Source organism: Setaria viridis, chromosome 9, assembly GCF_005286985.2.
Source record: "Setaria viridis chromosome 9, Setaria_viridis_v4.0, whole genome shotgun sequence".
Lineage (NCBI taxonomy): Eukaryota > Viridiplantae > Streptophyta > Magnoliopsida > Poales > Poaceae > Setaria > Setaria viridis.
The window spans coordinates 45,225,704-45,253,064 of record NC_048271.2 but is presented as its reverse complement, the minus strand read 5'-3'; the positions used below and the strand labels follow the sequence as shown (position 1 = coordinate 45,253,064).

The 27,361-nt window shown below is 44.7% G+C and overlaps 3 protein-coding genes and 1 pseudogene across 3 annotated transcripts; all 4 read right to left on the bottom strand.

Annotated features, from left to right (window-relative positions):
• Positions 1-4,303: 4,303 nt before the first annotated feature.
• LOC117837175 (WUSCHEL-related homeobox 6) lies at positions 4,304-7,564 on the bottom strand. The gene is made up of 3 exons (XM_034716759.2): positions 6,611-7,564; positions 5,116-5,291; positions 4,304-4,773 (listed from the first exon to the last, which is right to left on the bottom strand). The coding sequence occupies exons 1-3, from the start codon at positions 7,353-7,355 to the stop codon at positions 4,756-4,758; spliced, it is 939 nt and encodes a 312-aa protein (XP_034572650.1). The 5' UTR covers positions 7,356-7,564; the 3' UTR covers positions 4,304-4,755.
• Positions 7,565-20,637: 13,073 nt separating this feature from the next.
• LOC117835731 (eukaryotic translation initiation factor-like) lies at positions 20,638-22,169 on the bottom strand (annotated as a pseudogene).
• Positions 20,823-24,709, bottom strand: LOC117840786 (eukaryotic translation initiation factor). The gene is made up of 5 exons (XM_034721319.2): positions 24,570-24,709; positions 24,057-24,139; positions 22,817-22,903; positions 22,322-22,699; positions 20,823-22,043 (listed from the first exon to the last, which is right to left on the bottom strand). The coding sequence occupies exons 1-4, from the start codon at positions 24,577-24,579 to the stop codon at positions 22,463-22,465; spliced, it is 417 nt and encodes a 138-aa protein (XP_034577210.2). The 5' UTR covers positions 24,580-24,709; the 3' UTR covers positions 20,823-22,043; positions 22,322-22,462.
• On the bottom strand, positions 24,306-26,828 carry LOC140220032 (pentatricopeptide repeat-containing protein At3g51320). Its single transcript, XM_034721317.2, has 2 exons — positions 25,714-26,828; positions 24,306-25,610 (listed from the first exon to the last, which is right to left on the bottom strand). Exons 1-2 carry the CDS (start codon positions 26,783-26,785, stop codon positions 25,021-25,023), a joined length of 1,662 nt encoding a protein of 553 aa, XP_034577208.1. The 5' UTR covers positions 26,786-26,828; the 3' UTR covers positions 24,306-25,020.
• Between the last annotated feature and the right edge of the window lie 533 nt (positions 26,829-27,361).

Here is a 27,361-nt window from a genome sequence, read left to right as displayed (position 1 = left end):
TGGAATAAAGAGATGCGGCAGGAACGGCGGAAGCAGTCGGGCTGGCAACGTGGCATGACGCGCGGAGAGGAAAAGAAAAGGAATGGACTGTGGTCGGGTTTGGTGCTGGGATGGCGGAATCGCCGAGAAGACGGGATTTGGGAACTCATGCGGTGAAAAGATTTTGTAAATGATTTTTAGCGAGTGATTTAATTTGGTGAATTTTAGGGATGTTACACCCACTAGGGTTTTAAAGGTGGTATTCAAGACATATTATATGTCATATCTTCTGTTTTCTCTATAAGAGTTTTTAAGGAGGTATAAAAGACATACAATTCCTTCTCATATTTTCCCATTGGGTTTTGGGGAAGGTTATTCGAACATGATCCTTAGATCATAATATTATAGATCTCCAAACTTATAAGTTTTCCTTTTGAAGGTTTTTCTCGTATGAGTTTGCAATAAGACAATAATCTAAATATGCTATATCATTTTCTTTTTATATTTTCCCACTAAGTTTTAATGGCATATGAACATACAAATTGATTTCTCCTCAATATTTTTCCCATAGGATTTTTGGAGGAGTTTTTCCTATATGATAATCAAAGATGATTAAACAAGAATTACATAAAGATTACAAGGAGCTAATTGATCAAGGACGAGTGTTGTGAAACACATTATTAGTGATCAATTAATATTATAGATAATTGTAGAGGACCTTTCATAAAAGGGTGTGGACCTTTCATGAAGGGGCCAACTCCCAAGGGACATGATGCCCAAAGGGCATATCCTTTTCCCTTATATAAATATGTAACCAAATCATTTTTTCAATGAACGAAGAGAATCCTCAGATTCATTATTCATTCTTTCTATGTCTCTTTGAACTCTCAACACCGTCCTTTTCTGCTATCATCTCTTTCTATACACTGCTTGGTGCTTGCTCAAGTCGTAAAGTAGTTCCCTTTATGATTCACTAATCACTAGCCTATGCTATTAGTACTGGAGTACTATTAGTTTGCGGGGAGATGAGATGGATGGATGAGCCAATGTTATTAGTTTGCGGGGAGATGAGATGGATGGATGAGCCAATGTTGGTGGCAACTTGCATGTTTCTTTTTCTGCTACATCGTCAGATGGACGGCTTATTTTTAGTCCTCTGTTCTTAATTCAGATATATGGAAATTCTGACACTTAGATGGAGCATCGACGAAATAAAAAAATCACAATGTTTGTACCTAGCTTTTAGAAAAAATATATAAAGTTCTAGACGTAGAATTAATAGAAAAGAACTAAATAGGTGCGAACTAATGTAGAGGTGGTGAGTGGGGCACATGCCTCATCGTATCCCATATATAAGTTTGATGGTATAGTGCTTGGTCCACCATTTTGCACTATCAATGTCCTCACACTTTAATCCAATTCGGAGCATTTTTCTTAAATGATTATTAACTGCAAATTACAATAAATTTATTGTTGTAAAATAAAAACATGCAAAAAAATGGGCGAGTACCCAAAAGCATAAGAAATGAATGAGAGCTTGTACGTGGCACACATTCATAGCTCACGAAAATTTAGTCCTTACAAATGATATGGGGAACATGAGTCGAATATTTTTAGAAAGTCTTCTTATCATTTGATTTTGATGAACTGAACTACATTTTGAGTGACTACCAAAAGACAGATCCAAATACATACATACTTCTCTATAGGAAATTCTAAGTCTTCGAAGGGTTTACTTGCTTAATTCAGCACTCCCATGCAATTTTTAGAATGCATATAGCTCCTATTGCAAATACTCTAAAATGCTAACATATTTTCAGAAGAACCAAGGACTTATCTTTTATTTCTATGTCACTTGATCTCCCAATACATTAGAATGTATTATGCAAGAATTAGCCCGACAATTTACCATGGTACTCTGCGCTGCAACCAGGCAGCCAGCCTAATATAAGAAAACTAAATATGGATGAACAGATGTAGAGGTGATGCGTGGGCAGAGGCAGACCTGGAGTGAAAATTGAGAGAGGGCAAACCTTAAGAAACTCCTGGTGATGAAGATTTAACATGGTGAAAATTTATATATTACCTTGATATGAAAATTTTGAGTGAGGGCATGTGCCCTCACTAGCATCAACATGTTGATGGGTCCATCCCTGTGAGTGGGGCACATGCCCCTTCTCATATAAGTAAGAATGTATAGTTTTGTGGTATAGTGCTTGATCAACAATTTTTTTTACTATAATTGTCCTCAAACTTTTAATCCAATCGGAAACCTTTTCTTAATTGATTATTAATTGTAAAATACAATAAATTTGTAATTTAAATAGAGGAGATATGTGAAATTTCTCTTGACCACACTATATCTTGTGATTTGTCTACAAGACAGTAAAAAAAATGTAAGACTCATGTTTGTATACAGTATACTTGGTTCCCCAATCAGACAGGTTTCCAGTGTCCTGTTTTTTTAAAAAAAAAATGAGTGTCCAGTAGACAAACTGTCAAAAAAGAAGCATTAGACCTATTTTTAGGAAAAAAATTCATTGGCATGAAAATAAGAAGCATTCATATCGGACCTGGAATTGCAATATTTTAATGGGGGACCGGGGCGGGATCATGCATGGCCTCTATTGTCTGTAATAATTGCTCATACTGACATAAGTCTTTTTGATACAAATAAGCTTAAACACATACTAGGTTTGGTTATATTTCCTCCGTTTCAAATTGTTGATCTTTTTAGTTTCATACATTTTGCTATATGCATCTGGATATATATACTATGTCTAAATACGTAGTGAATACTATAAATTTACAAAAAATAAAATAAATTAAAATCTGGGGGAGTAGTACTGCCTGTATCGCCTTTGGATGCGAAAATTACGTGTTGGACGGATTGCCATTCTTCGCTGTTCTCCACGTTTTTAATTAGGCAGGGCCGAAGAATAACTTGCTACAGCTAGCGAGGTGGTGTGCATGATGCTGCCGAGGACGAATGCGTTTACTGGTCTTCTGTTCAACACATAGCAGAGTATAGTCTTAAATAATTTGACTCGCCGCGCCTAGCGGACGCCTTTGTCTCGAACCACGCCAAACTCGGTTTGGCGAGGCCGGGGGAAGGGACGCGCCGATCGCTCGATCGGGACGTGCCAGCAGAACCGGACACCCGCCGACATCTCCCCAGCAGCCTACGTCCACAGATGAGACCCTTCCAAATACTTTAGCCTGAACCCAGGTGCGCGTTACGTACTCGACGGATCGGAGATGCAGCAGGACTGCAGGAGGATCGCAGATCGCTAGCTACAGGATCCAAGGCTCGCCCCCAACCCAAACCGTGTGCTTACGCGCAGGGCGCCCCCAAAAAACCGTGTAAGAATGGGCGCTTTTCGGGGAAGATGACGAGGGACGCGACGCGCTTTTCTCCCGGATAGGCTACATGGGGCGGTGGGGGGCAGGTGCCGCCTGCCGGCGCCGGGGCCGGCCGGCTCCAGCCGCGCTAGCTTGACACGTCCGTGCCCGGTACAGCTAGCTATCCAAGCGCAGGAACCTCTGCACGAGCGAGCGACCGCCCGGCCGGCCATTATTCTTGCTTTGCAAGAAGCAATGTTCAATGCATCCTTCCTTTGCTGTGTCGTGGCGTTATACATGTCTGATATGGTGTAGTATATGGGCCAATCAGTACTAGTACATGCTGTGAGTGAGAATTTTAATTTTCTTTTTGGTCATGCGACGAATCGGCCGGCCGTGTGTGTGTGCAGGCACGATGCATATTTTGTCTCCGGCATGTGGGCTCATGTGCATTAGGCATGTGCTCTCGGTGCTGCGTCTTGACACCTAGAAGCCGAGCGCGACTTTAAAAGATCGAGAGATGCTAAAAAGTGGAGCATTATGTTGTTTGGGCCGATTTAATTATACACATTGAAGGGAAAAGAACATAGGAGCGCTAGCGACGACTAAGCTTCGTGGAAAGTGGAAACTCATGCACTAGTAAAAAACGACAATGTTAATGAAATAAAGTATGTACTGTGGGTTTGTGTATCAAGCGATGTGGCCGCTTTTATAATTAAGGTGCAAACATGCTAATAATACTCTGCCTCGACAATAATGCGGAATGGCAATGGAGAATTTCAAAATGGTTTGAAATAAACAATCGACACAATCAATTTATCATGCTGAAGGTTTCATTTCAAATCTACAAATCGAGCTAAAATTTAATTTTGTTTCCATGGATCAAGTCCAGCTCACATATTTCTCGCAAAAAAAAAACCACAGCTCACATACTACATTAGAATAGAATGCATAAATGAAAAAACCCACAAAGAAGACAAAATGTTGAACAAATAAGATCATATTTTAGACCTCCATTTGGCCTTACATTAAGGACAGACATTCCAACCGCGTCTAGCCGACATATATAGCATTACATCACAATTTATAAACCAGTACCATGCAAGGTGCAACTGTCTAGCTAAAAAGAATACATAGCTCGACTGTCAAGGAGGCTCATGCATGCATGCACATGCGTTTTGTAATTCATAATCCAATTGAGAAAATCGACCGCCCACGCTTTCGTATGTTTTAAGGACATACAGCAGGTACTTTCTTGAGGTGCAATATACATATATATTTCTATCTTCTCTTCTCGATGCACGATGGATGATGGAATCATTTGCTCGCAATTAAACGTCCTTTCTGTTGATTGATTATGAAACTGCATCCCATCCAATCCAATGAATATTGAGTAGAGAGAGAGACTGTTCTACAATCTAGCTACGGGCAGTTTTAAGTTGGCCTCGCCACCTGTGTGGATCAACAAACAAATAATTGCTGTAAGATAATCATATAAATACATGAGCAAAACAATGATAAGAGCGTGTTTGCGAGCTTGTGTGTAGTACCGTGTTTCGGGGGAAAAAAAAGGAAGTGCCGAAGCAAATGATACATGGCTAGAAGAAAGAAAACAATGATTGCCAGCAATGGAAATGCATTTCAGCTACATATCTCATATACAACATATATGCATGCATGCATATGCATTTATACGTAGTACGCTAACATGCACCATATAAAATACCAGTGGTTATTAGTAAATGATCGAGATGAGATATACAGATGAGAGGCTTCAGATATGTGGAAGCTTACCAAGAAATAGCTTTCGCCCATTTGCAAGCTCTGCGTTAGAATTCCATAATCGTTGACTGGGAGGAGGGCCCCCGTGGAGTGAACGAGCATCACGTCCTGGCCGAACATGGCTCGCAAGTCTATTGGACCCCTGGGAACCTCCATTGGGACTCCGTTGATGAACACCGTGATCGTCGCTGGAATTAGCAGCCAATCAGCCCATCAATCCACACAGCTATAGCCAGTTAGTTGAGAATCCACTCAGAAAATTATACACGCATCTCAGAATCAATATCTAGCCGCTCTCATTGACGTCAATATTAAAAAAATGGATGCGGAGGCGCCAAACAAACTTCTTAATTTGAGAAGAAGGTTATTTGGTCGTTGCTATATATGTAGGAGTACTCCAACACAGTCTCCTCATGTTTATTAGGGCCACTTTTATGCGCAGCTAGGCTAAGTCATTTTGGTTCCAGCAGGTGTTTTTCTCCTGAGAGGAGCAAACTAAGGCTAGCATGCATGAATCAGTGGCATGCTTAGCTTTAACCTAGCCAGAAGTAATCATAACTTGTGCTGATTGATTGTACTAAATGTACGTATTAGGGCAGAAGTTACCATTCCATCTAGGGTTAAAGCATATGGTTCCTGGCGCTTTACCCTGTGGTATATATAGGAAATTGTAATGTGCCAGCTGGTTCTTTCACCGGTATATATGTAATTGAACTTCTTGTTCAACGTAGTAGGCATCAAATATGTAGTTGGATCGTACTCAAAAAGCTTAATTCCATATGCATGTGTCACATATGGAACGAGGGTTAATTAGATAGAAAAGTAAATGTAAGTAGAGGTTGATGCTGCATGCATGTACTCTATATGTTTAGTACATGAGTGTTAATGTTCAGGTTTAGTTTTATTTCTAGTTACAGTTAAAATTTGAAAAGCATCCCAGTTAGCACGATAAATTTAATAATTTCAAAAAATAAAAAGAACAGTCACGTATGCATACACAATATGGTAACTGGAGAGTGTATATGTATCATGTGGTATGATCTTATGCACCGGTAGACTGGGAGGTAACCGAACAATACTGAAGAACTAAGGAACAAGAACCGAAGCAATAATTAACTACTAGGAAGACCAAAATAAAAGTACGCGTCCAAAAGATCCAAGCTAGATCTCCTCGAATTCTGCATCGATTCATAATTACTTCAATGCCAACGAACAAAATTGTAGTGGTGAAACCAACATTATTTTTACATCACAATTAATTCCCTAATTCGGTAGATTGATTCCTATATATGCGCTGCCAGCAAAAACCGCACATGAACCTAGTTGTGATCAAAATGTTTTTATGACGCTTCAAAATTGAAGACTTTTGGATGAAAACGAGACAATAAACCAAGAAATTCTTCACCTTGAGAAACACATGCATGAAATAGACGAACCAACCGATCCAAGATTCGAAGGCAAGAACCCTCACAGTAATTGAGCTAGATCAGCGTGCGGTAGTACTGACCTGCAGGTGATTGGCATGAGTAATACTGCTGCTGGTGCCCGGCGGTGCTCGGCGCCACGGAGGAGGAGGCGGCGACTGGGCTCTCCGCGAACCCCATCTGCCGCGAGATGGCGAAGAGATCATCGTTGCCGCCGCCGCTGTCGACGTCGCCCATCAGCCCGGATGCCAGCGGCGAAGAAGCACCGCACGACGCCTGGAAGTACCCAGCGCCGGTGCCGGGCACCCCCGGGCCGAGAGCGAACAGCCCCAGCGACGAGCCTCCCGTGCTTCCCGACGACGACGAGGAGCTCGCCTGCTGCTCATACTGGCAGGCGCTCCCACCCATGGCCAAGGGGTATTGCACGGCGCCAGACGGAAGGCCCACGGTGGGGCTAGCCGCTGGAGAGCTCTGGGCGGCGGAGGAGGCGGCTGCCGCCGCGGCCGCGGCCGCGGCCTGCATCTGGCGCTGGCGGCGGCGCGAGCGGGAGCGGCGGTTCTGGAACCAGTAGAAGACGTTGGCGTCGCCGACGGCGCCGAAGCGCTCGAGCAGCTTGCGGATGCGGACGGTCTCGTCCTTGGGCGGGTTGACCATGCCGCTGTTGAAGATGGACTCGAGGATCAGTATCTGCTCCGGTTTCGGCGTCCATCGCGACCGCACCGGCTCCCCGCCGGTGCCCCGGCCCCCGCTGCCGCTGCCGCCGCTACCGCGCTCCTCCGGGCTGCCGCCCGATGACTGCCTGTCCGGGCTGTTGCTGCTCCCCTCCATCGATCGATCCAACTGGTTAGGCGAGCGAAGAGCGTTGGTTGATTGGAATCTTTGGCTCTGGAAGGTTGTGGGTGTTCGCGACACACGACTAGCACACACACTACGAGTGAAGGGCAGTAGGTTTGTGGTTTCGATCGAGAGAGAGAGAGAGAGAGAGAGAGAGAGAGAGAGAGAGAGAGAGAGAGAGAGAGAGAGAGAGAGGCACCCAATTTAGGAGACAACCACACTTGCACACTCATGTCCTTGTTGAGGGGTTGTACTTATAGGAGGGGCAGCCGGGCGGGCTAGATAGGGAAGAATGTCCTGGAGAAGTAACTCTACAGCAGAGCCTAATCTACTGTAGAGAGTGGCGCAGGATTTTTTTACTGCAAGGCTGCCTTTGTAAAAGAACTCCAAACGTTCGTTAGCAGAACAGGAGAAAGAGCGCTGTGCTAGCGTTGGTTAGGTGCCAACCAGCTTAATGAATTCATCTTTACTTGTCTGATATGATGCCCAGTAGTTAAACACACTGTCCAGATGCTTTTTACTAAGAAAAATACCGAGGAACATTGTTTGACATTCCCATATTGTTCTTTATCTCTGGAAAGACCACTAGCTAGACACTTTGGGAGGTGAATAATTATGTACTATAAACATTCCATGTGAAGCTTTCCTGTTGTTGCATTGCTATGGAAATTCCTTGCTTTTGCAAGGGTACTAACTGGTGGAGAACCCACTGGCCTGTCTGCTGCAGATATATGCTACTCAGAATTTGATCGCATAAATCGATCGATGTAGCTTGATGGAACTAGAGCTAATTGTGCTCTTAGCTAGTAGTAGTACTTGCGAGGTGATATATAAATGGATTAGACCTTAGTTTAGGAAAGACCAGGAGAGAGTAGGTGGCATGATGACTAAGATGCCCATTGATTACTATTGGCTGGTTTTATGGGATAGTGCAATGCTTCTAGCGATAGCAACATAGTCCCTCCGTCCCAAATTATAATTCATTTTGGCTTTTCTACATACATTATTTTTGCTATATATCTAAACATAGTATATATGTAGGTGCACATCAAAAGCTATGTATTTAGAAAAGCTAAAACGAATATTAATATGGGACGGAGGGAGTAAATTGTCAGTATGACAATAGCACAAGAAAGGGGAAAAAAGAATCTTTACCTGGTGCTTTGCATCTGACCCTCAATTGTTCCTGACTAGCTATTTAATTATCCTCATCTAAGCCTGCAAATAATTTAGATGCATAATTGCTTGCTCGGGTATTACCTTGGTGCATCCTCTATTTACATTTTCCATTCCAATATGTAGATGGTTTTATCTCTAGCTAGCGACTCTCCTCAGCCGTTATGTAGATGGTTTTACCAGCTTGAGAAATGAATTCCATATATTCTTGCAAGAGTTGTAATAACTATTATTACTGATTAGTGTCCTTTTAAAATCACGTTGTTAACTCTCAGGATACATGCTAGAAAAAGGATAAATTTTAGAAATTCTCACAAAAATAGAAATATCCTGCTATTAATTTGGCATATAATCAGCACTGCCAACAATAGCCACTAGATATGTGCTCTTTTCTAAAAAAGCCTCGAGCAACCCTTAAATACACATATATATCTAAATTATTCACATCTATTATTATAAAAGTTGAACTAAAGTACCTCCAAAAATGTATCTAAATTACCTACATGTGCATTTATAAACATTATATAAAATAACCCTACTAAATTCGTATCTAAATTATCCACCTCTTCCGTTATTAAAAATCTAATATAAATTGCGTACCTCTATCAATATAAAAAGGACACTCTCCTATTTATGCTTGTAGATTGGCCACTTCACCTCTACTATGTTAATATACAAACATGCATGATATGTGTCACCATGCAAACTATGTATACATATTTGTGCAAGAAGCAATGTGCATATTAATTTAAATACATAGCTAAATTGTTCCAACTAGACACATTTTAAACACACATGGATGTAGATGCAAAAAGGAAAAAAACTACAGATAAATGGGGATGGAAAAGCAAATAGAGTAACTGATAACAAATTTTTATCACAATAGGATAAAGATTTTAAATATCTATATAATTAAGTATTGTGTTAGAATAAGAGAGCAATTTTGATTAGTTCTGGGACTTCAATGTATTTTGATTAGTTGTGGTATATCTCAAGATTGACAAAGTCACCATAAGCGCATTGGCCTCGCTATTGATGAGCATGTCGCTTTCTACTAAAATAATAATTAGTCATAAATGTGAGTACCCTTGTTGAGTCAAAACTCTAATTTGGGTGAGCATGTTCCATGACAAAGAATCTAGCCAACTGAGCTAGCTCAATCCACAAATTTATCTACAAACTTCTAACACTTCCGTATCTTAAAATTACTGTCTCGTGCAGATGCACAGGGATGATGAACTGTATAATAACGGCCTTAATTAAATAATATCAGCTTACATTTGTAGACATACACGCCATGTATATAGCTAACGCCCATGATCAATGGCATGGCAGATTAGGTTCCTCTCCAATCAAATGGTGAGTTGCATCGATCAACATCACAAAAAGAGCTCGGTTCGTGGCCATCAAATCACACGGCCAATATGTAAACAAATAGGAACAGGCTTCCGTGATTGCATTCCTCGTTCAACGATGGAAAGAGAAGCACCTCAGTTTCCACTATCATCGCCAAATTGTCTTATATATCCTAGTTTGTGGGCAAACCAATTATTAACAGCTAGTACGCTATATTAATAGAGTGATCCAACCACGCCACTTGTTAACAAGGTGTTAGACGTCGCTGTTAAGAGCATTATAACTTTACCGAACCTACCTTTACTACTGTACGTTGTACAAAGTTGACAAAGGCAAATAAAGTGGGGGTGATCCTCTGTATTATTTTCCATATTGGTTATAAGCATAGTAAAAAAATATGTTCTGTCTGTGTGGCCTGCGTAGTGCCAGGATGCAAGCGAGGCTTGCCAAACAAAAATGACGTTGTAAACTGGTGTTGAGCCGTTTTTTCTGTCCTAACCGCAATGCATTAAACAAATGCGTCGTTATTTGTTGAAAGCAACAATAGAAATATTCTTCAATTTGGATTATTTTACACCAACCACAACATGGACCAACTGTATGTCGTGTCATTGTCACCGGCCAGAAGGCAGAAGTTATGCTGCAGGTACTTCAAGATAAGTAGTATTTGTCTACGAAATGATGCAAAATAAAGATGCAAAATAAATAAATAAGTAGTATTTGAGGTGTTTGTCTACGAAAATTAGTATATATTAGTATGGTTTAAGGCAGCTTTGAGGTCTGCTGGATATGAATCCAACATAGCAAAAATCTAGCTTCAGTGTGTCACCATAATATATCCTCATCGTGTTAAGGAAAGTGACCTCTCTCTTCCCCCCACATTCTTTAGGGTAGATGCTCCTACCAGTCACCCCCAAAGAGAGTCCAAATCACATGTGGTGTTAGAAGGCAGGAGGGGACAGCTGGGTCCCACAATTTGGCTTGCCTTGACCTTATTAGGGATGGTGCTGGGTCCCTGCAAGCTTTTTTCTTTCTTATAGGCAGTATCTCTCCAGTCTTTGCCTAAGTTCCCTTGGCCTCCTCTGCCCATGGGCAGATAGTGAACAAGGTGCCCAAGCTTGTATTTTTTGGCTAAGAATGCCCAGGCTTGATCAGTCAAATTCCGAATTTCACAAACTTTTTTCCATTGCTTGGTTTGTTGCCGAATTCTAGTCCATGTCATGTGCCATAATTCTGTATAAACCAAACTATTCTGGATATTTTGTAACAAGATTTTGCAAATATGCTGGATTATATTGGGCCTCTCTGGCTTTCAGGAGGAATATAATGGAAGCCTCAGAGGGCACATAGGACATGGTCGCCTATGCGATATTATTCTGGACGATGGATTCATTGTTTAAGCACATCTCAAGCATCAACCATCGTCGCGACATCTGGTGAAACAATACAATCATTGCTTAATAGCGTAATCATGTCCTAGATCGGTTTAGAAAATTCGCAGGTGTTGACTATAGAGTCTATAAAAATTAGGGAGAGGAGAAACATTTTCTTAACATATCAACTTAATTTGTTCCGAAAATAAGGATGCATTATGTTGGTTTTGATCATTGGTGCACGCAAGTACATTACATATATTTTTGTCCTAGGAAAAAAAGTTGATGACGAATATTATTGTGCTTTGGAGCTTGAATCGCAATCAAAGCCAATTTAGACGGTAACCGCTAGCTAGTGAGAAATACGGCCGCAGCAAGTCAGCAACCGCAACCAAAGCCAACAGAAGTGGACTCCATATGAAGCCTGGAGATCGTGCATGGACCCAACCCAGGCACAGAGGATCAGAGCGTGTGTGGTCCCACCGTCAGAGTGACTAGGGCTGACGTGGTGTGGAGTGGACGTGACCGTACCCTGGCCGGCTCTGGCAGTAGCAGGCGGAAGGGCCAGTTCCTGCAGGCAGCAGAGCAGCTAGCAGCAGTGCAACGCGGCGAAGGCATCGATCGACGGAGGAGAATAGGAGATCCCCCTCCTTCGACCCATTCCGCCACCGCCGTCCACGTTCCCGCCGCGTAAAAGAGAAGCCGGACAAAAGAAAGAGGCGCCAGAGGCGACGGCGATCGACCGAGGTAGACGACAAGGGCGCAGCGGCGTGCGCATGCGGGTTGGCCTCCCGGGTCGGTCGCGGCAGGGCCGTGCTCGCTCGCAGCAACGCAGGGAGTAGCAGGAGGCCAGGCCAGGGAAAGCGACGACAGGCAGGCAGGCCCAGATAATGCTGTGGCCCCGGGAGGCGACGACGCGGGGACTGCGCGCGCGGGGCGGGTCCGCCGGGGGGCACCGCGTCACGCCTGTCGCCACCCGCGCGCTGCCGTTGTTTCCCTGCCGCTTCCGCGCGCGCCTCGCCCGCCCGACCACTCCCTGTCCGCACGTAGCTTTCCGCCGACCCCCGCGGGCTCTCGTCTGCTTCGACCTCGGCCGACGCGCCGGCCGGCTAGCTGACGGTTGCCGGCCGGGTTGCGCGAGGCGCCGCCGATCGAGGCCAGCGCCGTGGGATCGGTTCCAGCAAAAGTGAAAAAGTTACTGCCGGCTGCCTCGCGCGGCGCCGAGAATTTGACCATTCGCCGCGTTTGGCTGGGATTCTCATGTAGATCGATGCGGTTGGGATCCCGATGCTCGCCGGCATCAATCATGCGTGCGCATGCGCCCAGAGCCGGCACGTCCCATCCATCCCCGTCCCCGCGCATGGTTGCTTCCTCCTCCTCCTCCAGTCCTCCTGCACGGATTTTTACTCCAGCGGGCAGCGGCTGGTGGTAGATGGGAGGTCTCCCTCCTGGCGTGACGGCACACATGACGCTTGCACGTACTATAGCTACACGCCGGCACTACTTTTCCAACCTGAAATGTTTCCGAGAACCTGGACTGTCGCTTTCCGGTACGATGGCTCATCCGAGAGATCAAAGGTAGTGATGCAGGAAGTTGCATGCAGGGGTGCCAACGTGCCTTTTTCACTAGACAACATCCATTCCCCTTGAACCATGCATGTATTTTTTTCCCCTTTCCTAGTTTGACTTGTTTGAGACATGCTTGGTAGCAAGACGCATTTTGCTAAACTTTTATGTCGAGGTGTGAATGGAATCCTTCACAGTGACCTGGGTAAAAGCTCTACCAAAGAAACTACTCATGCTGTAGATGACAAGTGGGGCTCCAATACACTACTAGAGGATTATGTGGTAGGGTTGGACCGAGTACAAAGACCGAGAGAAGGCACACATGGAGATTATGTGTCGTTGATCAGATTAGGCCTTGCAAATCATTTGACTTAAGCAGGGGCGTACACGATGGAAATTATTTGCAGTTAGTTTAGGGCTATTTGCCAAAAAAAAAATATGTGGGTGTCCCAAAACTGTGATGCCAAATGAAACACTTGCCACAGCAGTCAATTCTCTCTACCTAAGGTGCGACAAAGCGTGAGCATCAACCAACCCACCATTTTACCCAACTTGCTGCTTGCTTCGCCGTGCGTTATTCTGCATAAACAAGATTATCTTGTTGCTGAGCATGTAGTACGGTGCATTGCGTGGCCGCTGCGCGGCTGGTGATGGAGGATCATTATTGCTCAATCAGAATAATCAGCATGCTAGCTTAGATTTTACAGTTCCTTTTCTCTCTGCGATGCGCGTATCTTCATATTCTGATGCAACATATAAGTTACTGCCTGCAGGGAAACACAACAAGTAAGTCCTTTGTCAATGAACTCACATTCTTACAGTTCCAAATTCTCTGCCGCATGCATGACCGGCGGCACAAAAGTTCGGCCGTGCAGGGTGGACAAACCGACCGCGACCAGGACAGGAATTCCATCGCGTGTACTACTCGTTCCTGCTGCTCACTGTCCCAAGTACGTCCTGACCAAACCAATGATGCAAACATGCCTAACACACTTGACCTTCCTGGCTGGCCGGGCTCCTAAAGTGATCACTGGATCCAGTGACGACGGAACCTTGCTCGAAGAGCTGGATAAGTTAACCTAACGTAATAATGATTGATTCACCAACACAGCCCCAGAAATGGGGAGTGGTTCCTCTGCAGTACTGCAGGGAGCAGTTGGGTCATTGACATATGGGACCGGGCTCACATGTCAGTGACTCAAGAGCAGCCCCAGCTACTGCAGAGGAGCCTCATCCCAGAAACGGAGGCACGAGGTAGGTCTGAATGATCGAGATGCATGTGCCATTATCCATCTTCCTACATACCAAGCAGTAAGTCAAGATTGGCAAAGCTTTTCTTTAGGCATGTTTATTCTGGGACATCTATTTCACCACTACAACAATAATGCAAGCGATTATTCCCTCTTGTCACAGAAAAAAAGTGGGTTTAGGATTTCTGTGAAGCCATACTATTCAGTGCTACCACCTATTTTTTGCTGCAGGTGTCTATTTTCTAGAGCTTGGACATTATTGGAAGTGGCATAGTTAGATTTGCCTAGAAAAATTGTTCAAAAATTTATAGTTTGCTAGTTAATAATTCATGCTGAAAAATAGTTTGTGGCAAAAGTTACAATATGGGAGCCAAATCGACGGGGAAAATGGTATTTATTTTATTTGTATCGGTGTGCGGGAGTTAATTACAAGTTAGACACACTCAACTGCACACATAAAAAAAAATTGTTGTCATGCAGATGTAAAAGGCAGACCAATAGAAGTATTAAGAACATCGTCACTTATCTAAAGTACATACTTATCCTTAATTATGATGTACTACTATACACTAACAAAGGGATCTGATTAGATTGACCGAGTATTTTCTTTCTTAAAGGACCTTCATGTCGACGGCATGGCAAGTGCGTTGGACGTGGACTTTCCGCGAGCAATGAGGTGAGAGAAATATGACAGAGGAGAACAATGGAGCATGAGTCATTGTATCTTTTGGCTCCTTGTCGGAGTCAACTTTTTTACATTCCTAATGATTGTGCTATATATATAATGTCAATAGTGTTCTTATTTATTTATTTATCAAAATAAAGCTTTCTTTATCTAAAAAGACATAATGTTGATAGCACCCGTGTGCAGTTCCATGTAGGAACGGAGAGCGAATACCACAGAAAATATAAAACTTTTCGCTATAAAGGAGATTGGGTGTTGATCCTATTACCGCAACCATCACCGCCATGTGCTTCTTATCATTATTGCATAAGTGCCCTATTCATGTGAGTACTTTTGCAGAAATGCAAAAAATCGACTGCCTCAGTTTTTGCTTTTCGGGAAGAGTAGCAAAATTCATTCTAACTTTGATACGTTTGAAGTTGAAGATGTATGCTCTAGCCCAGTTTTCTTCTTCGCAGACATCTACCATGCATGTTGCCACAATACTAAAGCACTTGCAAAAGAAAAATCACTAATTGTTCCATGCTCCACAGAACACATCATCCCTTATACATGGTAAGGAGTCTTGTTTAAGCATCAAAGGTGCCATGTCCTTATTATCACCAAAGACGACGACCACTGTCTTGGGAGGACATAGAAGGTAGAGAAGGAGGAGCAAGAAAAGCACAATTAAGAGGAGCCAATAATGATGGAGAAGCTCTAGTAGCTGATATATTTTGAATTATATATGCTAGCTAGATAGATAAGCAATGCAGTGATGGCTATGAGCGAGGGATTGATGAGCAGCATAATAGCAAAGTATTATTGCCTCCATTTCCTAGAGCAAGATGTTGCTTGATCCAGTGCAGTCTCCAGGGTTATACTTCTTATTTTACTCAACTAGCTAGTATAAAATTAGTATATTGAAGTACTTTGAAATTGGAATCTAGTGGGACTAAATTTGTATTCGACAACCAGCTAATTCATAAGCTGATTGGTGGACAAAGATCATCAGCTTTAAATTTGAAATACATCCGCATCTCATAAAAAATATATGGAGGGAGTGTTTTCAAGTTTCAAACACGAATCAATCGGCCAATTGTACCTTTTTTGTGCTCAGAAATGTCCATATAATTGTGTATATATAAAATTTAGCAATGAAGTTAGACTTTTCAAATGCATATGTCCTTACAAAAAAGTAAGGGTGGGATACTCCCTTTGTCCACAAATATAAGGGATTAATTCTGAGTTTGTCCTAGGTCAAACTATTTTAAGCTTGCTAAATTGATAAAAGAATGCTAACTTCTACCACATAAAAAATAAATAATGAAAATGCAGTACACAATGGATCTAATTATGTTCATTTGATATAATAGATATTATTGTTTTTCTTTATAAACTCAATCAAACTTAAAATAGTTAGACTTAATTAATACAACACAGAATCCCTTATATTTTAGGACGGAGGGACGGAGGGAGTATAGTCAATTGCCCCATCCTAAAAAATTATCAAATTGGGGTTCTGACGCTAGCTATAGCTGGTTATCTCGTTGCTAATTAAATCGACAATGATTGTTACTAATATAATCCTTCTTTTCCATTTTGTCGTTAACTGCTTAACGTGGCTATGGTATGAGATTTGTTTTAGCAAGCACTAACAACAAAGTGGTTTCTTTTCTTTTATCTACCACAATACATACGTGCATGAACACTAGTTTCCTCGTCACCCAACAAGCCCCACACGGCCAAAAGAAGGCCACAAACAAAGAACATAATTGCGTGCATGTATATATAATAGGAACTTTTTCAACCAAACAGAGGTTGCTAGCGTCGTCGTTTTTAGTTTCCTCCTAGAAACTTGCATCTGCTAAAGTACGCAATAATTCTAGTACTCATCGATGACACATCATTGTTCACAGTAAACCGAACAAATCGCCAATTTGTTTGAACACGTCGGAAAGTTGGTTGAAAAGCCTACGAACCAGTGAGGATGGAGTACTTGATCTTATTCCTTCTCTTTTTCTTTAAGAACCTTGCATTATATTGGTACCTGCATCATCTTTGTAATGCAAGCAGGTTAAAAAAAATATTCGTAATGCAAGGGAATGAGCACAGAATGAGGTGATGAATCGATGTCACGTCCATGTCCGACACATAACGATGCGCGGACAAATCATCTGCTCTGCGCGGAGCGGGGGACCATGGAAAATAGCTTGATACGCCAGGGAGAGGTGCCCCGGCGGCCCCCCGGCCGGCCCTAGCAGCTAGAAATACTAAAGCGGCCAGGCCAGAGTGCGCCGCGCCCTGAAATTCCCTGCTCACCGATCGATACCCCAGCCGCATGCGTCCCAAAAGCCAAACCAGCGGCTGCATGTGCGTGATGTCCATGCAGACACGCAGCGGATAGTTTATTACTAGGAGTCCGTTTCAGCAACGATCTATCTGTATATCGACCCGGTTCTTCCTTCCAGAACCTGACTTCACGAGGAAGCTAAGTGCGCGGCATTTCTTAATGTCTCTGCAGCTACAATCATGCTGCGTTGGACGTGTGTTTTTAGTCATATGCTCCTGATGTCTTGTCCTCAAGACGAAAGGGCAAAAGTGGGCTGCTGAAGTTACTGGAACGGAAAAAGGCACGCACAGATGCACTGAAGGAGTAACAAGAACAGGCTAGGGCACCCCAAAAAAAAGGGAGACACAGACCGAGCGAACAGAGAAGACTCAGAAGAGAACGACTTGTACATCTCTGAGAACCGTGTCGAGGAGTCGAGACTGGTAAAGCCGAGACCGTGCGAGTTCGGCTGTCGGCCGAGTGTGCCGCGATCACGTCTCGATCGTTAGCCCAGCACCAGCAGCGATCGAGATCGATCTGTTCCCTTCCCCCGGAAGCAGGGCATGCGGACAGAGCATGTTGCCCTCGAATCGTGGTGTGAGCTAGCTAGCCGAAGCAGCTCGGTTCATTCGCGCACGGCATGGCTGCGGCATGGTCAGCAATATCTGCGCTGGCTGCGCTTGACCCCTGTGCCCATGCTCGCCAAATTGTGTGGAACGGCCGGCCTCTATTTGGCCGCGACTCCGGGTGTGCAAGTAGATGTTCTATATCTCCGTGTCAGTGGTTCGGCAGCCGGTGTTCGCTTGCAGACTGCAGCGACCGGCCGGCCGTAGGGGTATGCGGCTAACTAGTAAAAGTGTAGGTTGTTGCAAGCAACATCCAGGGGGAGTATGGTATGGGTACGTGGAAATCCCTGCCGCCAGTACAAGATGATGATATGAGGCTCTTATCTTATCCATGAATAGTGCCGGAATAGTAGATACTACTCCTTTATAGGTATATTATCTTATCGTCTTATTTTTTTTAAAAAAAAGAAATAAAATCAGGATGGATATTTGAAAGAGATATGTATAAGGGGGTAAATTATTAGAGTGTCCAAGAACACAGAAGTTTTTTTTTCATTTTTGCTCGTTTATTCTTTTCGCATAAAGTATATCACTTACAACTACAAGACCAATATAGTATGGTTCAACTATTTCAAAAAAATAAACTTTGAAAGACTTTTATGAATCTATGTAGCAGACTCTCTTTTCGAGAACTTGTCTGTATAAGCATTTCATCAAGGCGAAGTATAAGATATTTTAGGAACATAGCAACCTCGCTCAAACCAAGTTACTATATATATACATATATATAAAAAAATATATATAAAAAAATAGATATGCTTATAATTTTATTAAGTGATCGTCAAAGAATACAAAAGTTTGACTTTTCCAAAAATTAGATATGCCTTGTATTCTTAAACTGAAGGCCAACGGCTTCCCTTTTCATTATTTAGTTGGCGTCAGGCTGGTGAAAGTGGCCCGTGCAACCTCAGTGTTTCATCCAATCCATTGCGCGTGTACCTGTACAGACGAACCTGCAAGTCAATGGAAACTGCACGGCTGCCTGGTTCCTGTCTTACTGAGCCGTGAACATCGCTCCTGCTGAGCAACCTTTCAAGTACCATTCGTTCAGAAGCTGCCTTAGTTCGTTCCCACGTGCTCTGTTAGCTGTCGGTGCCCCCGACTGAGAATGTTAGTAACTGTCATGTTTTCCCGGCAGAGGGTTACATGCTTTGTTAAAAATAAGCCATACGAGGAGACCCAAAACCAACAGGGTTCAAGTCTAACCTCAGGGCCACTGGACCTATTCGCTTCAGCTAATAAGCCAGCTGAAAAGTTGAAACGGCAGATTTGTTGTGAGAGAAAAATATTGTTTGGTGCTTAATAAGCTAGCTGAATAAGCTGAAGCGAACGTGTTCACCGGCTCTGCTCGCAGATTCCCTGTCTGCGGGAGCCTGTGATCCAACAGCACCTGCACAGTGCACGTCAACACCCATCCCCCAAGAGATCACCGGGGCACGCCGCACCTGCGGAACCCATCAACGTCTCGGCTCTGGCAGGCGGACCTACTGACAGCCTGTGCCCGGCGCGCGACACTGCCAGGGCCCAGGGGTGATCGACGTCGATGCTGCCATTTCCTGCCCCGGCGGGCGGCCTACAAAAGGACCGAAGCATACGTGCACCGGCAACGGCAGACCCGGCCGGGGGCGCCGTGCGACAAGCCACGAAAGGGAACCGGTTCCGCCGGGCGGCCGGGCAGGCCTCAGTGCCAACTTGCCGGCGGATCACGCAAGTGGCCTCGATCCGCTAGCTAGCGGCGGTTGGCAGGGCGAGAGGCGAGAGAGGCTGCCGGCTCCCGCGGCGGGACTTGGAACATGGGACAGCGGCGGAGCGTGGCCGCGTTGCCATCGACCGACCGGCACGCACGCACGGGTCCCTCCCGGGACAGTTCCAGGTAGCAGTGGGTTCCGGGCGTGTCACCACGGCGCGGGACACCGCGGCACAACGCGACCCGCGCTTTTCCGCCGTGGCCTCACCCGCAACCGCTCCGGCTGGCTGCTGGCCTCGTGGGCTCGTGCCCCGATCCATTTCTTTACGAGCCGCTACGTACTACGAGTCTACAACACCGGTGGTGTCATGTCGCTCGAGTCAATCTGTGTCGCGGGCTTTGCAGCTGGCGGCCGAGCCCTTTTTCTGGCCGTGCTCCACTACACGTCTCTGTGCGTGTGGACTGTGGTGATGCCATAAACAAATGTGGAAGATACCAGAGTTTGGAAGCTTGGGGCACCGGTCGGTCTACCTGCAGCTGCCCATGCTTTCGACTTTGACGTGAATGCGTGTGTGTACCTTCAAAGTTCACGTCTGTGGGCAGGCACAGTTTTGACACGCGAGGATGGAGAGCGTGCACTTAAAAAAAATTGTAACAGGAACCTGCCAAATTTGAAATTTTGGTGCCACTGATCTTCTACTTGACCTGAATGTGCGTGGGGCGAAATTTACCACGTTGCTGAGAGGGATGAAAATGAGGTGGCATCTGGCCCGATCCAGCAATCGAGGAGTGAAGGCCCTGGAAAACTGAGGGTGCCCGGCCCGCCGCGCAGCGCGAGTCGGCCTGTTTGGTCCGTGTTTCCCGGTTCGACCAGAGAGAGAGAGAGATGAAACGGAGGGAGCAACTACCTCGCGCAATTCCTCCGCGCCGCCCCCTTCCTCCGTGGCTTGTTCCCCGCGCCGCCCCTCACTGTCGCTCTTGGCGGCGTCCCATGTCGGGAGACCGAGGCGGCCGCCGCCTCCACCACGGCGCCCTCCTACACCATGAACCCAAAGTCATTCACCAACAAAGAAACGGCTTGGCGAGCTTTGCAAATGCGACACCAAGCTGAAAGGCCTGAACTGAACGGCAGGCACCTGAGCTTTCACCTAAGCCGATGAAATCATGCAAATTTCTATGAAAATAATCACGCTAGCTGATACAATGGCAAAATTCTCACAACTTCGTAAACAAGCAGTTGTGCAGCTGAAGGACGAAATGGCAGCATCAATTCATCAAAGCGGAATGCCATATGCAAATGCAGCCTAACATCATAATCTTCAGTTAACAGCAGGGAAATTCAGGGCCACATGACACCATCGCAGGCTAAAGCAGCCACCACGAACGTACATTGTTACAAAACGTGTAGTCACAGAAAAAGAACTAACAAGATTTAAGAGGTGGGCACAAAAACATCACATTCAACCTTGTTCATCTCGGGCTCCAGCGAATTAAGCTTGCCACCCAAGAGCAAAACCTATGGTTTCCTTCTTTCCATTCATCATCACCAAAACAATAATAATCAACACTCATCCGATCTTGCAAAATTATACTGCTCAAACCTGGCTGTTCCTCGCATCTTTGGTAGAGTTCCTTGGACACCTAAACTATTACGATAATACACAATGCTGCCCCCGAACCAGATATAGCATCCAGAAAAGATATAGGCCATAAACTGCTGGGAGCAATTATTCCAAAAAGCTGGTGCAGGCGTTGATTACAGCAGCATGTGAATCCAAGATAGCCTGACCTGACGGGTTTGCTTCCATGGTTTTCATGAAGGCATTAAAAATTGTCTTATGGTAGAAGGTATCCTCCATTTTCTTTAAAACCTCCTCCACAGCTTCAAATCTCAAGCCGCACCACAAAGTCAGACGAGCAATAATTTGACCAAGTTATAAGCATCATAGCAAGCATCCAGTTTCCAGGTCTTGAGCCTTGAAATTTTTCTGTGTATAGATGCTCCAGTAGCCTAACAAGAGTATCAACAAAAATTGGTACCTTTACCTAGGGCGAGATTGATAGCTTCCTTAACGATTGCAGGGTAGCAACCATGACTCTGCAACTCCTCGATATATTGTTGCGCTTCATCCAAAATACCTATACCAAAATACTCCTTGGGAACAGTGGCTGGTATACCAGGGGCAGGGACAATGGCTGGAGCTGCACTTAAAATGGTTTTGGAGATGGTGTGGTTTGAGTTGGTGTTGGACCAGCAGCAAAGCTGGAAGGACGTGATGGTGGACCAGTTTCCAAAAGTGCACTCATGCCAATCAGTGCTGCTGCACTGGCTTGACGAGGAAGCCTAGAGTTAATAGATGATGCCTTGTGAACTGTTGACGGCTTATTAAGCAACAGACTCTGGTTGCGAAGTGAGTTGCCTCTTGGCATTGATCTAGAACACAGAACTTCCAAGTTATCATTATCTAACCCAGGCACTCCAGGCATCTTTCTTGACCCAGGCATTCCAGGCACCATACCTCCAGTTCCTGGCAGATTCATTGGAAACCTCCTGGTGAACTACGACCATTCCTAATGACTGCTGCTGTTCCAGGTCGTAAACCAAGATTCTTTTCAGCCTCAGTGAATTCCACTGATTGTCTTAGCCTTAATCTGAAAGTCATAAACAGCACAGATCTCAGAATAATTTTACAAGGGAACTGAAAGTGGAAATACAATACCGTCACTATGCCTTTTGACCATTCTACAACATATGGTTGGCAACAATATGACAGCCATTATGAGCATTCAAAATCTGGTATCAAGCATTAACTACAGTACAATCAGATTGGCATATCAAAATAACAGAATCTAAGCACGCTTGCGATCAGTGTCACTGAAAATCCAATGAACATAGGGTAGCTAAACCATAGTTGAGTGATTTTATTTACCTCCTCCTGTCGAGGCATCCTGATACGTACCATATACCATAACAATGTGATGAACTATTTTCTCAGTAACCCTTTTTTGCTTGAGTAGCTCACTAACTAACCGAATGTTCTAAGTTTGGATGACAGTTCATTGTCCCTTCACTATGTCTCTTGGTCAGGACCAGTTAATTTTGCAATCTCAGCTCTTCGGCTGCTGGCACCTTCATAGGCTTCCTGACGATCATTCAATAGCACACGTTTCAATGTGATCTCTTTACCACCTGGTTCTTCAGGAGGGAATGATGGGAGCTTGTCATTGAGATCAGAACAAAGTTGAGCATACATCGGACAGAAGGTAGGCTCAAAATTTTCCTTCTCAAATATTAGAGAAATAACATCCTGAATCAAAAGCACAGGTTTTAAAGTTTCAGAAAACAGACAGCAATAAAAGGACAAGGGCGAATCCAGTGCTGAAAGTTTTTACCCAAGGGAATTTTTGGGCAGAATGAAACGAACCTTCAAAATATCAGCAGTAGTGATTCCAGCTCCCATTAGTTGACCCTTGAGTAGATCAAGTTCTTTGGTGTAATTTTGTTCACTATACTGCACAATTTAGAGCAATTAAACAACAAACAATGGACAAACTAGCACTGGGAAAGTTTTATTTTATAGATAAGACCAACAAACACCACACTTAAATAACCAATAAAAAAGGCATAATCATTATATTACTCAAATAATGCACTGAAACGGAAACATAAACTTGTTAGTATGTGTGCATTGCTTAAAGAGAATTAAAAAGGATGAATAAATCACATTGTTATGTCACTAATTGGAAGGATCAAAAGGCGAGAATAAGTAGCAGAGAAAAAGGATGCACTTAAAATCCCAATATATCGACGATCCATTTGGATCAGGTACTCCAGCATTGTTTGTAGGTTGGTAGTCTGAACTACAGTTGTCCAAAGTGTAATTATACTCAACCCAGTGATCCCCTCTAGTTAGGAAAAAGTCAAAAAAGAATGTTCAACAAAATGATAGTCAAAGGACTACTTAAAGCATCAGACCCTGGTGCAATAAAGACGCCAATAATAATGCAGAAAATTGAGAAAAGGACTGGTATTAAGAAAGCAGGTGTGACCTTGTTGATAGTTTTGACACCGCCAAATACAATAAAATAGAGCAATATGGCAATCACAACACCATAGATCTGGAGGTCATGCCAGCTAGGTGTTGATATTGTTGTTCCACTAGCTACTGTTGTACCATTTGCTAATGTATTATTGACCACTCTTGCACTCTCTGCTGTTCAAAATGCTACAAGTTAATTCAAATAAAAAAATGAACAGCAGAACTTAGATAAATGAAAAACATGTCCTCCACCACCGCAAAAGTAACCTTTCACAAATTCACTACTTCCAAGAAAGAACCTTTCTACTACTACAAATTTGATAAACTTTATTTGCAGTTCAGACCATGCACGAATAATCTCCCAATTATTTATTTAATATAAAAACTAAGTCGCTATAATTTTACTTGTATCCCGCATTCCAACCTGTGTGTTATGAACATGGTGAATTGGACCGTCGAGTGCTGAAAGATGTGGCATTTGCTGCCCAGGCACATCCTAAGATTGGCTTTTAGCTATTGGATGCCAAAAGATTGGTGAACTAAGTTTGACGGCAAACCATGCATAAGCAGGACTATAGAAGCTTTCCGATTATGTAGCAACAAGATGATATATACATAATCATACCCTTTGTAACGGGCAAACATATCCAAATGCCTCTAGAAGCACATCTCGTCTTTTAGGGATATTGTTCCAAGAAGCACTCACATCTACAGAAAAAGTCCAAGTAAAGAAAAGAGATCAAAATACCTTAGTTTACATTTAGCTTATGGTGTGAAGTTGCATTTCAAGCTTACCAATAATTTAGTTAAAAGATGCACACAAGGAAAAATTCTATGAACCATCCGATCCTTGGAAACTATGATCCACCACAAGGAAACAATATGTGCTCTGATAGAAGGGCCAACAGTAAAAAGCATAGCTACAAAGAATAGTGTGACTGATTATTCATTCTCTATTTTTTTTCTCCTACAACAATTAATTAATGGCTCAAAATGGCATCATCCAGGTGGACACCATATCGACCATGCTTGACAATGCTAGCTTCTCGTTGTAAAAATGTCAAAACTAAAAGATACTCTACCGGAGCCAGTCAATGGAAAAAAGGGGGAAACAAAATGGAAAATCTCATGACTGTACCCTCCATCATGTAACCACAGAATCTCAGGTATTTAAACGTATGGCCAATAATATCAGACCAGTCCCCTTAAGCCTTGCTTCTGCTTCCTTCATCTTCTTAAGCACACACAAGTGGTCATCTCATTGTCCACGTGCAAGTAGCTGACAAGCTGCAACGAAATCCAGCCCATCCTGATAACACCTCAACTTTCCTCCAAGCTGCCACCATAAGACTTCCTCCCATGGAACAGCCAAGTTGCTGGATGGATCAGACAACCACACAAGGTTGCATATGCCAACAGGTGCAAACAACCACCCTAAACGCTTGTCACAACAAGCATACTCTTCAACTGGTTATGCACAAATAGTACATCTGAAGATGTGCTTCTTCAAGCCCTGCCTATCTTGACCTCCTGAAGCTGCCCATTCAAAAACTATGCAGCTCCAAAACCACCGTGGGTGGGTGTTTGAGCTATTTTGTTCCAAAATCACTTTGCTCATTTTCTTTACAGCCCAACTTAAGCCTTGTCACCAAGTCATCCAAGATGGCATATATCTCCTGGTTCTCAGGTTGCTTCTCCCTAGCTCTGAAGTCATGAATGATCTCATTTAAGTTTACCAGACGATATCCAGGGCTGAAACTCCCATGTCTCTCCTTCATGGTAGCCTTCACTCTGTGGGCTTCTTCCCATCTCCCCGCGGCAGCATACACACTGCAAAGCAGTGCATAGTGAGCATTGTTGTTTGGTTCTAGCTCAATCAATCTGAGGGCAATCCGTTCCCCCATTCCCCATCCCCCCCGGAACCGGCATAGCCCAAGCAAACCGCCCAATGCCCGTGCCTTAAGATCCTCAGGGACACTCTGCAAGAGGCCCTCAGCTTCTTCCAGAAGCCCAACACTCCCATATAGATTGGCCATGCACCAGTAGTGCGCAAATGTTGGCTTGAGCTTGTACGTGGTGCTCATTAGCTCAAAATATGCCCTCCCATCATCCAAGAGGCCTAAACGGGCACAGGCACAGAGGACACCAATGAAAGTGACTCCATCTGGCTGCACCTTCCCTGAAAAGGATGTCCAGGTGTTAGATACATGATAAAAGTTGAAAAATGCAAATTTAGCAGTATGTTGCAGTCTAAAGAACTAATCTTGGAAATCTGAACCCACCTGGTCCGATCATCTGATGGAACAGTTTGATCCCATCACCAGGTTCACCATACACACAATGTCCGATGATCATTGCGTTCCAGCATACCAGATTCCTAATGCCAAGGTGATCAAACACCTTCCTCGCAGACCCGACCCTCCGACACTTGCTATACATATCCACCAATGCAGTCCAAACCAACAGGTTATCATCCTCAAAACGGCGCAAAAATGCGCAGTGCACCTCCCTCCCAGCCCCCAGCCTCCCTAGCCTAGCACACGCCGTGGCTGCCCCAACCATGGTTGTCGCTGTCCCCCTCACTCCTACCTTTGCCATCCATCGGACCACCTCCAGCGCCTGCTCAGGCCGTTTTGCCTTTACATACCCATTGATCATGACATTCCATGACACTACATTTCTCAGGAGCATTCGGTCGAACACCTGGCGCGCGGCATCAATGCCACCCGCTGTGCCAGCAAAGGCCGTCATCAGGGTGTTACAGGACGCGATGTCCCTGAACGGCATTTCGTCGAACAGGTGGCAGGCGGACGGGAGGCGGCCGGCGGCAGCGTAGAAGTGGAGGAGTGCGTTGGCAGCGTGGGGCGGCGGCGAGAAGAGGAGGCCGCGTCGGAGGAGTTGCGCGTGGAGGGTGAGCGCAGATGGGATGTGGAGCCGCGGGGAGGCTGCGGATGCTGCTGCAGAGAGAAGAGGCGGGAAGGAGAAGCGATCGGGGAAGAGCGGGTGGTGGGAGCGGAGGAGTGCAGCGAAGAGGGAGAGCAGGGCGGAGAAGGGGATGCGCGGGGCGAGGGCGCGGAGTGCGGCGTCGAGGGAGAAGAGAGGGAGCGGAGGGGGCAGGTGGCGAAGGAGGAGTCGGAGGAGGTGGGCGGGCGGCGAGGCGGCGGAGCAGGCGGAAGCGGTGAGGAGGAGGCCGGCGGGGACGGGGTGGCCGAGGAGGAGGCCACGGCGAAGAAGGAAGGCGTGAGCGCAGAGGACGGCGGAGTGGGTACGGAGAGTGCGGCGGAGGAAGTGGTGGAGGTCGTCGATGTTGGTGGCGGCGGCGGCGGAATGGGGGGAGGTGGAGGTGGCCGCCATCAGGGAAGACCACGGCCCGGCGGCGCCACGGGGTTTAGGCGTCTTCAGGCCCCGTGTCGCTGGGCGGTAGGCCCGCGATGCAGGCTGAATTCTCACCCCTAGATCTGCCACCAATGGGATCTAACCATAGAAACTTTTTTTTAAAAAAAGAGCTAATCATACAGATTCAAATTATACTGGTTCTTCTTTCAAATATATCGAAGAAACTTTTAAAAAAAAAGAGCTAATCATACAGATTCAAATTATACTGGTTCTTCTTTCAAATATATCAAATACAAGTAGTACTTAGTGCTTTGTTCGTGAATGCCAAAGATCATGTTTACGGTAACAATGATGATAAGACGGTTGCACTTTGCAGGTGGCGATGATGTTAATAACAAGCATGAGCTGAGTTGACAGTGGGGGAAGGGGGTGGGGCAAGTACATTACTGAGAGCAACTATGAGGTGCGGGGAGGCCAATACATTTGATAAGAAGATGGGCCAAATAGATGTTGCCACCATTGTCCAAACCATATCTAGAGGCCATGGTCATGGCAAGGGATGCTCTCAAAGAGATTCATGTTGATGAAGAGCAT

Bases quoted from the DNA above. Each gene is read 5' to 3' on its own strand.
- LOC117837175 (XM_034716759.2), bottom strand. From the start codon at position 7,355: ATGGAGGGGAGCAGCAACAGCCCGGACAGGCAGTCATCGGGCGGCAGC. The intron at 5,292-6,610 runs GTCAGTACTACC...TGCTAATTCCAG, and splicing joins CTCATGCCAATCACCTGCAG to CGACGATCACGGTGTTCATC.
- LOC117840786 (XM_034721319.2), bottom strand. The intron at 22,904-24,056 runs GTATGATTATGT...TAAATTGTGCAG, and splicing joins ATGTTTGCCCGTTACAAAGG to TATAGTGAACAAAATTACAC. The intron at 22,700-22,816 runs GTTCGTTTCATT...CTTTTGATTCAG, and splicing joins CTACTGCTGATATTTTGAAG to GATGTTATTTCTCTAATATT.
- LOC140220032 (XM_034721317.2), bottom strand. From the start codon at position 26,785: ATGGCGGCCACCTCCACCTCCCCCCATTCCGCCGCCGCCGCCACCAAC. The intron at 25,611-25,713 runs GTGGGTTCAGAT...CATCCTTTTCAG, and splicing joins CCATCAGATGATCGGACCAG to GGAAGGTGCAGCCAGATGGA.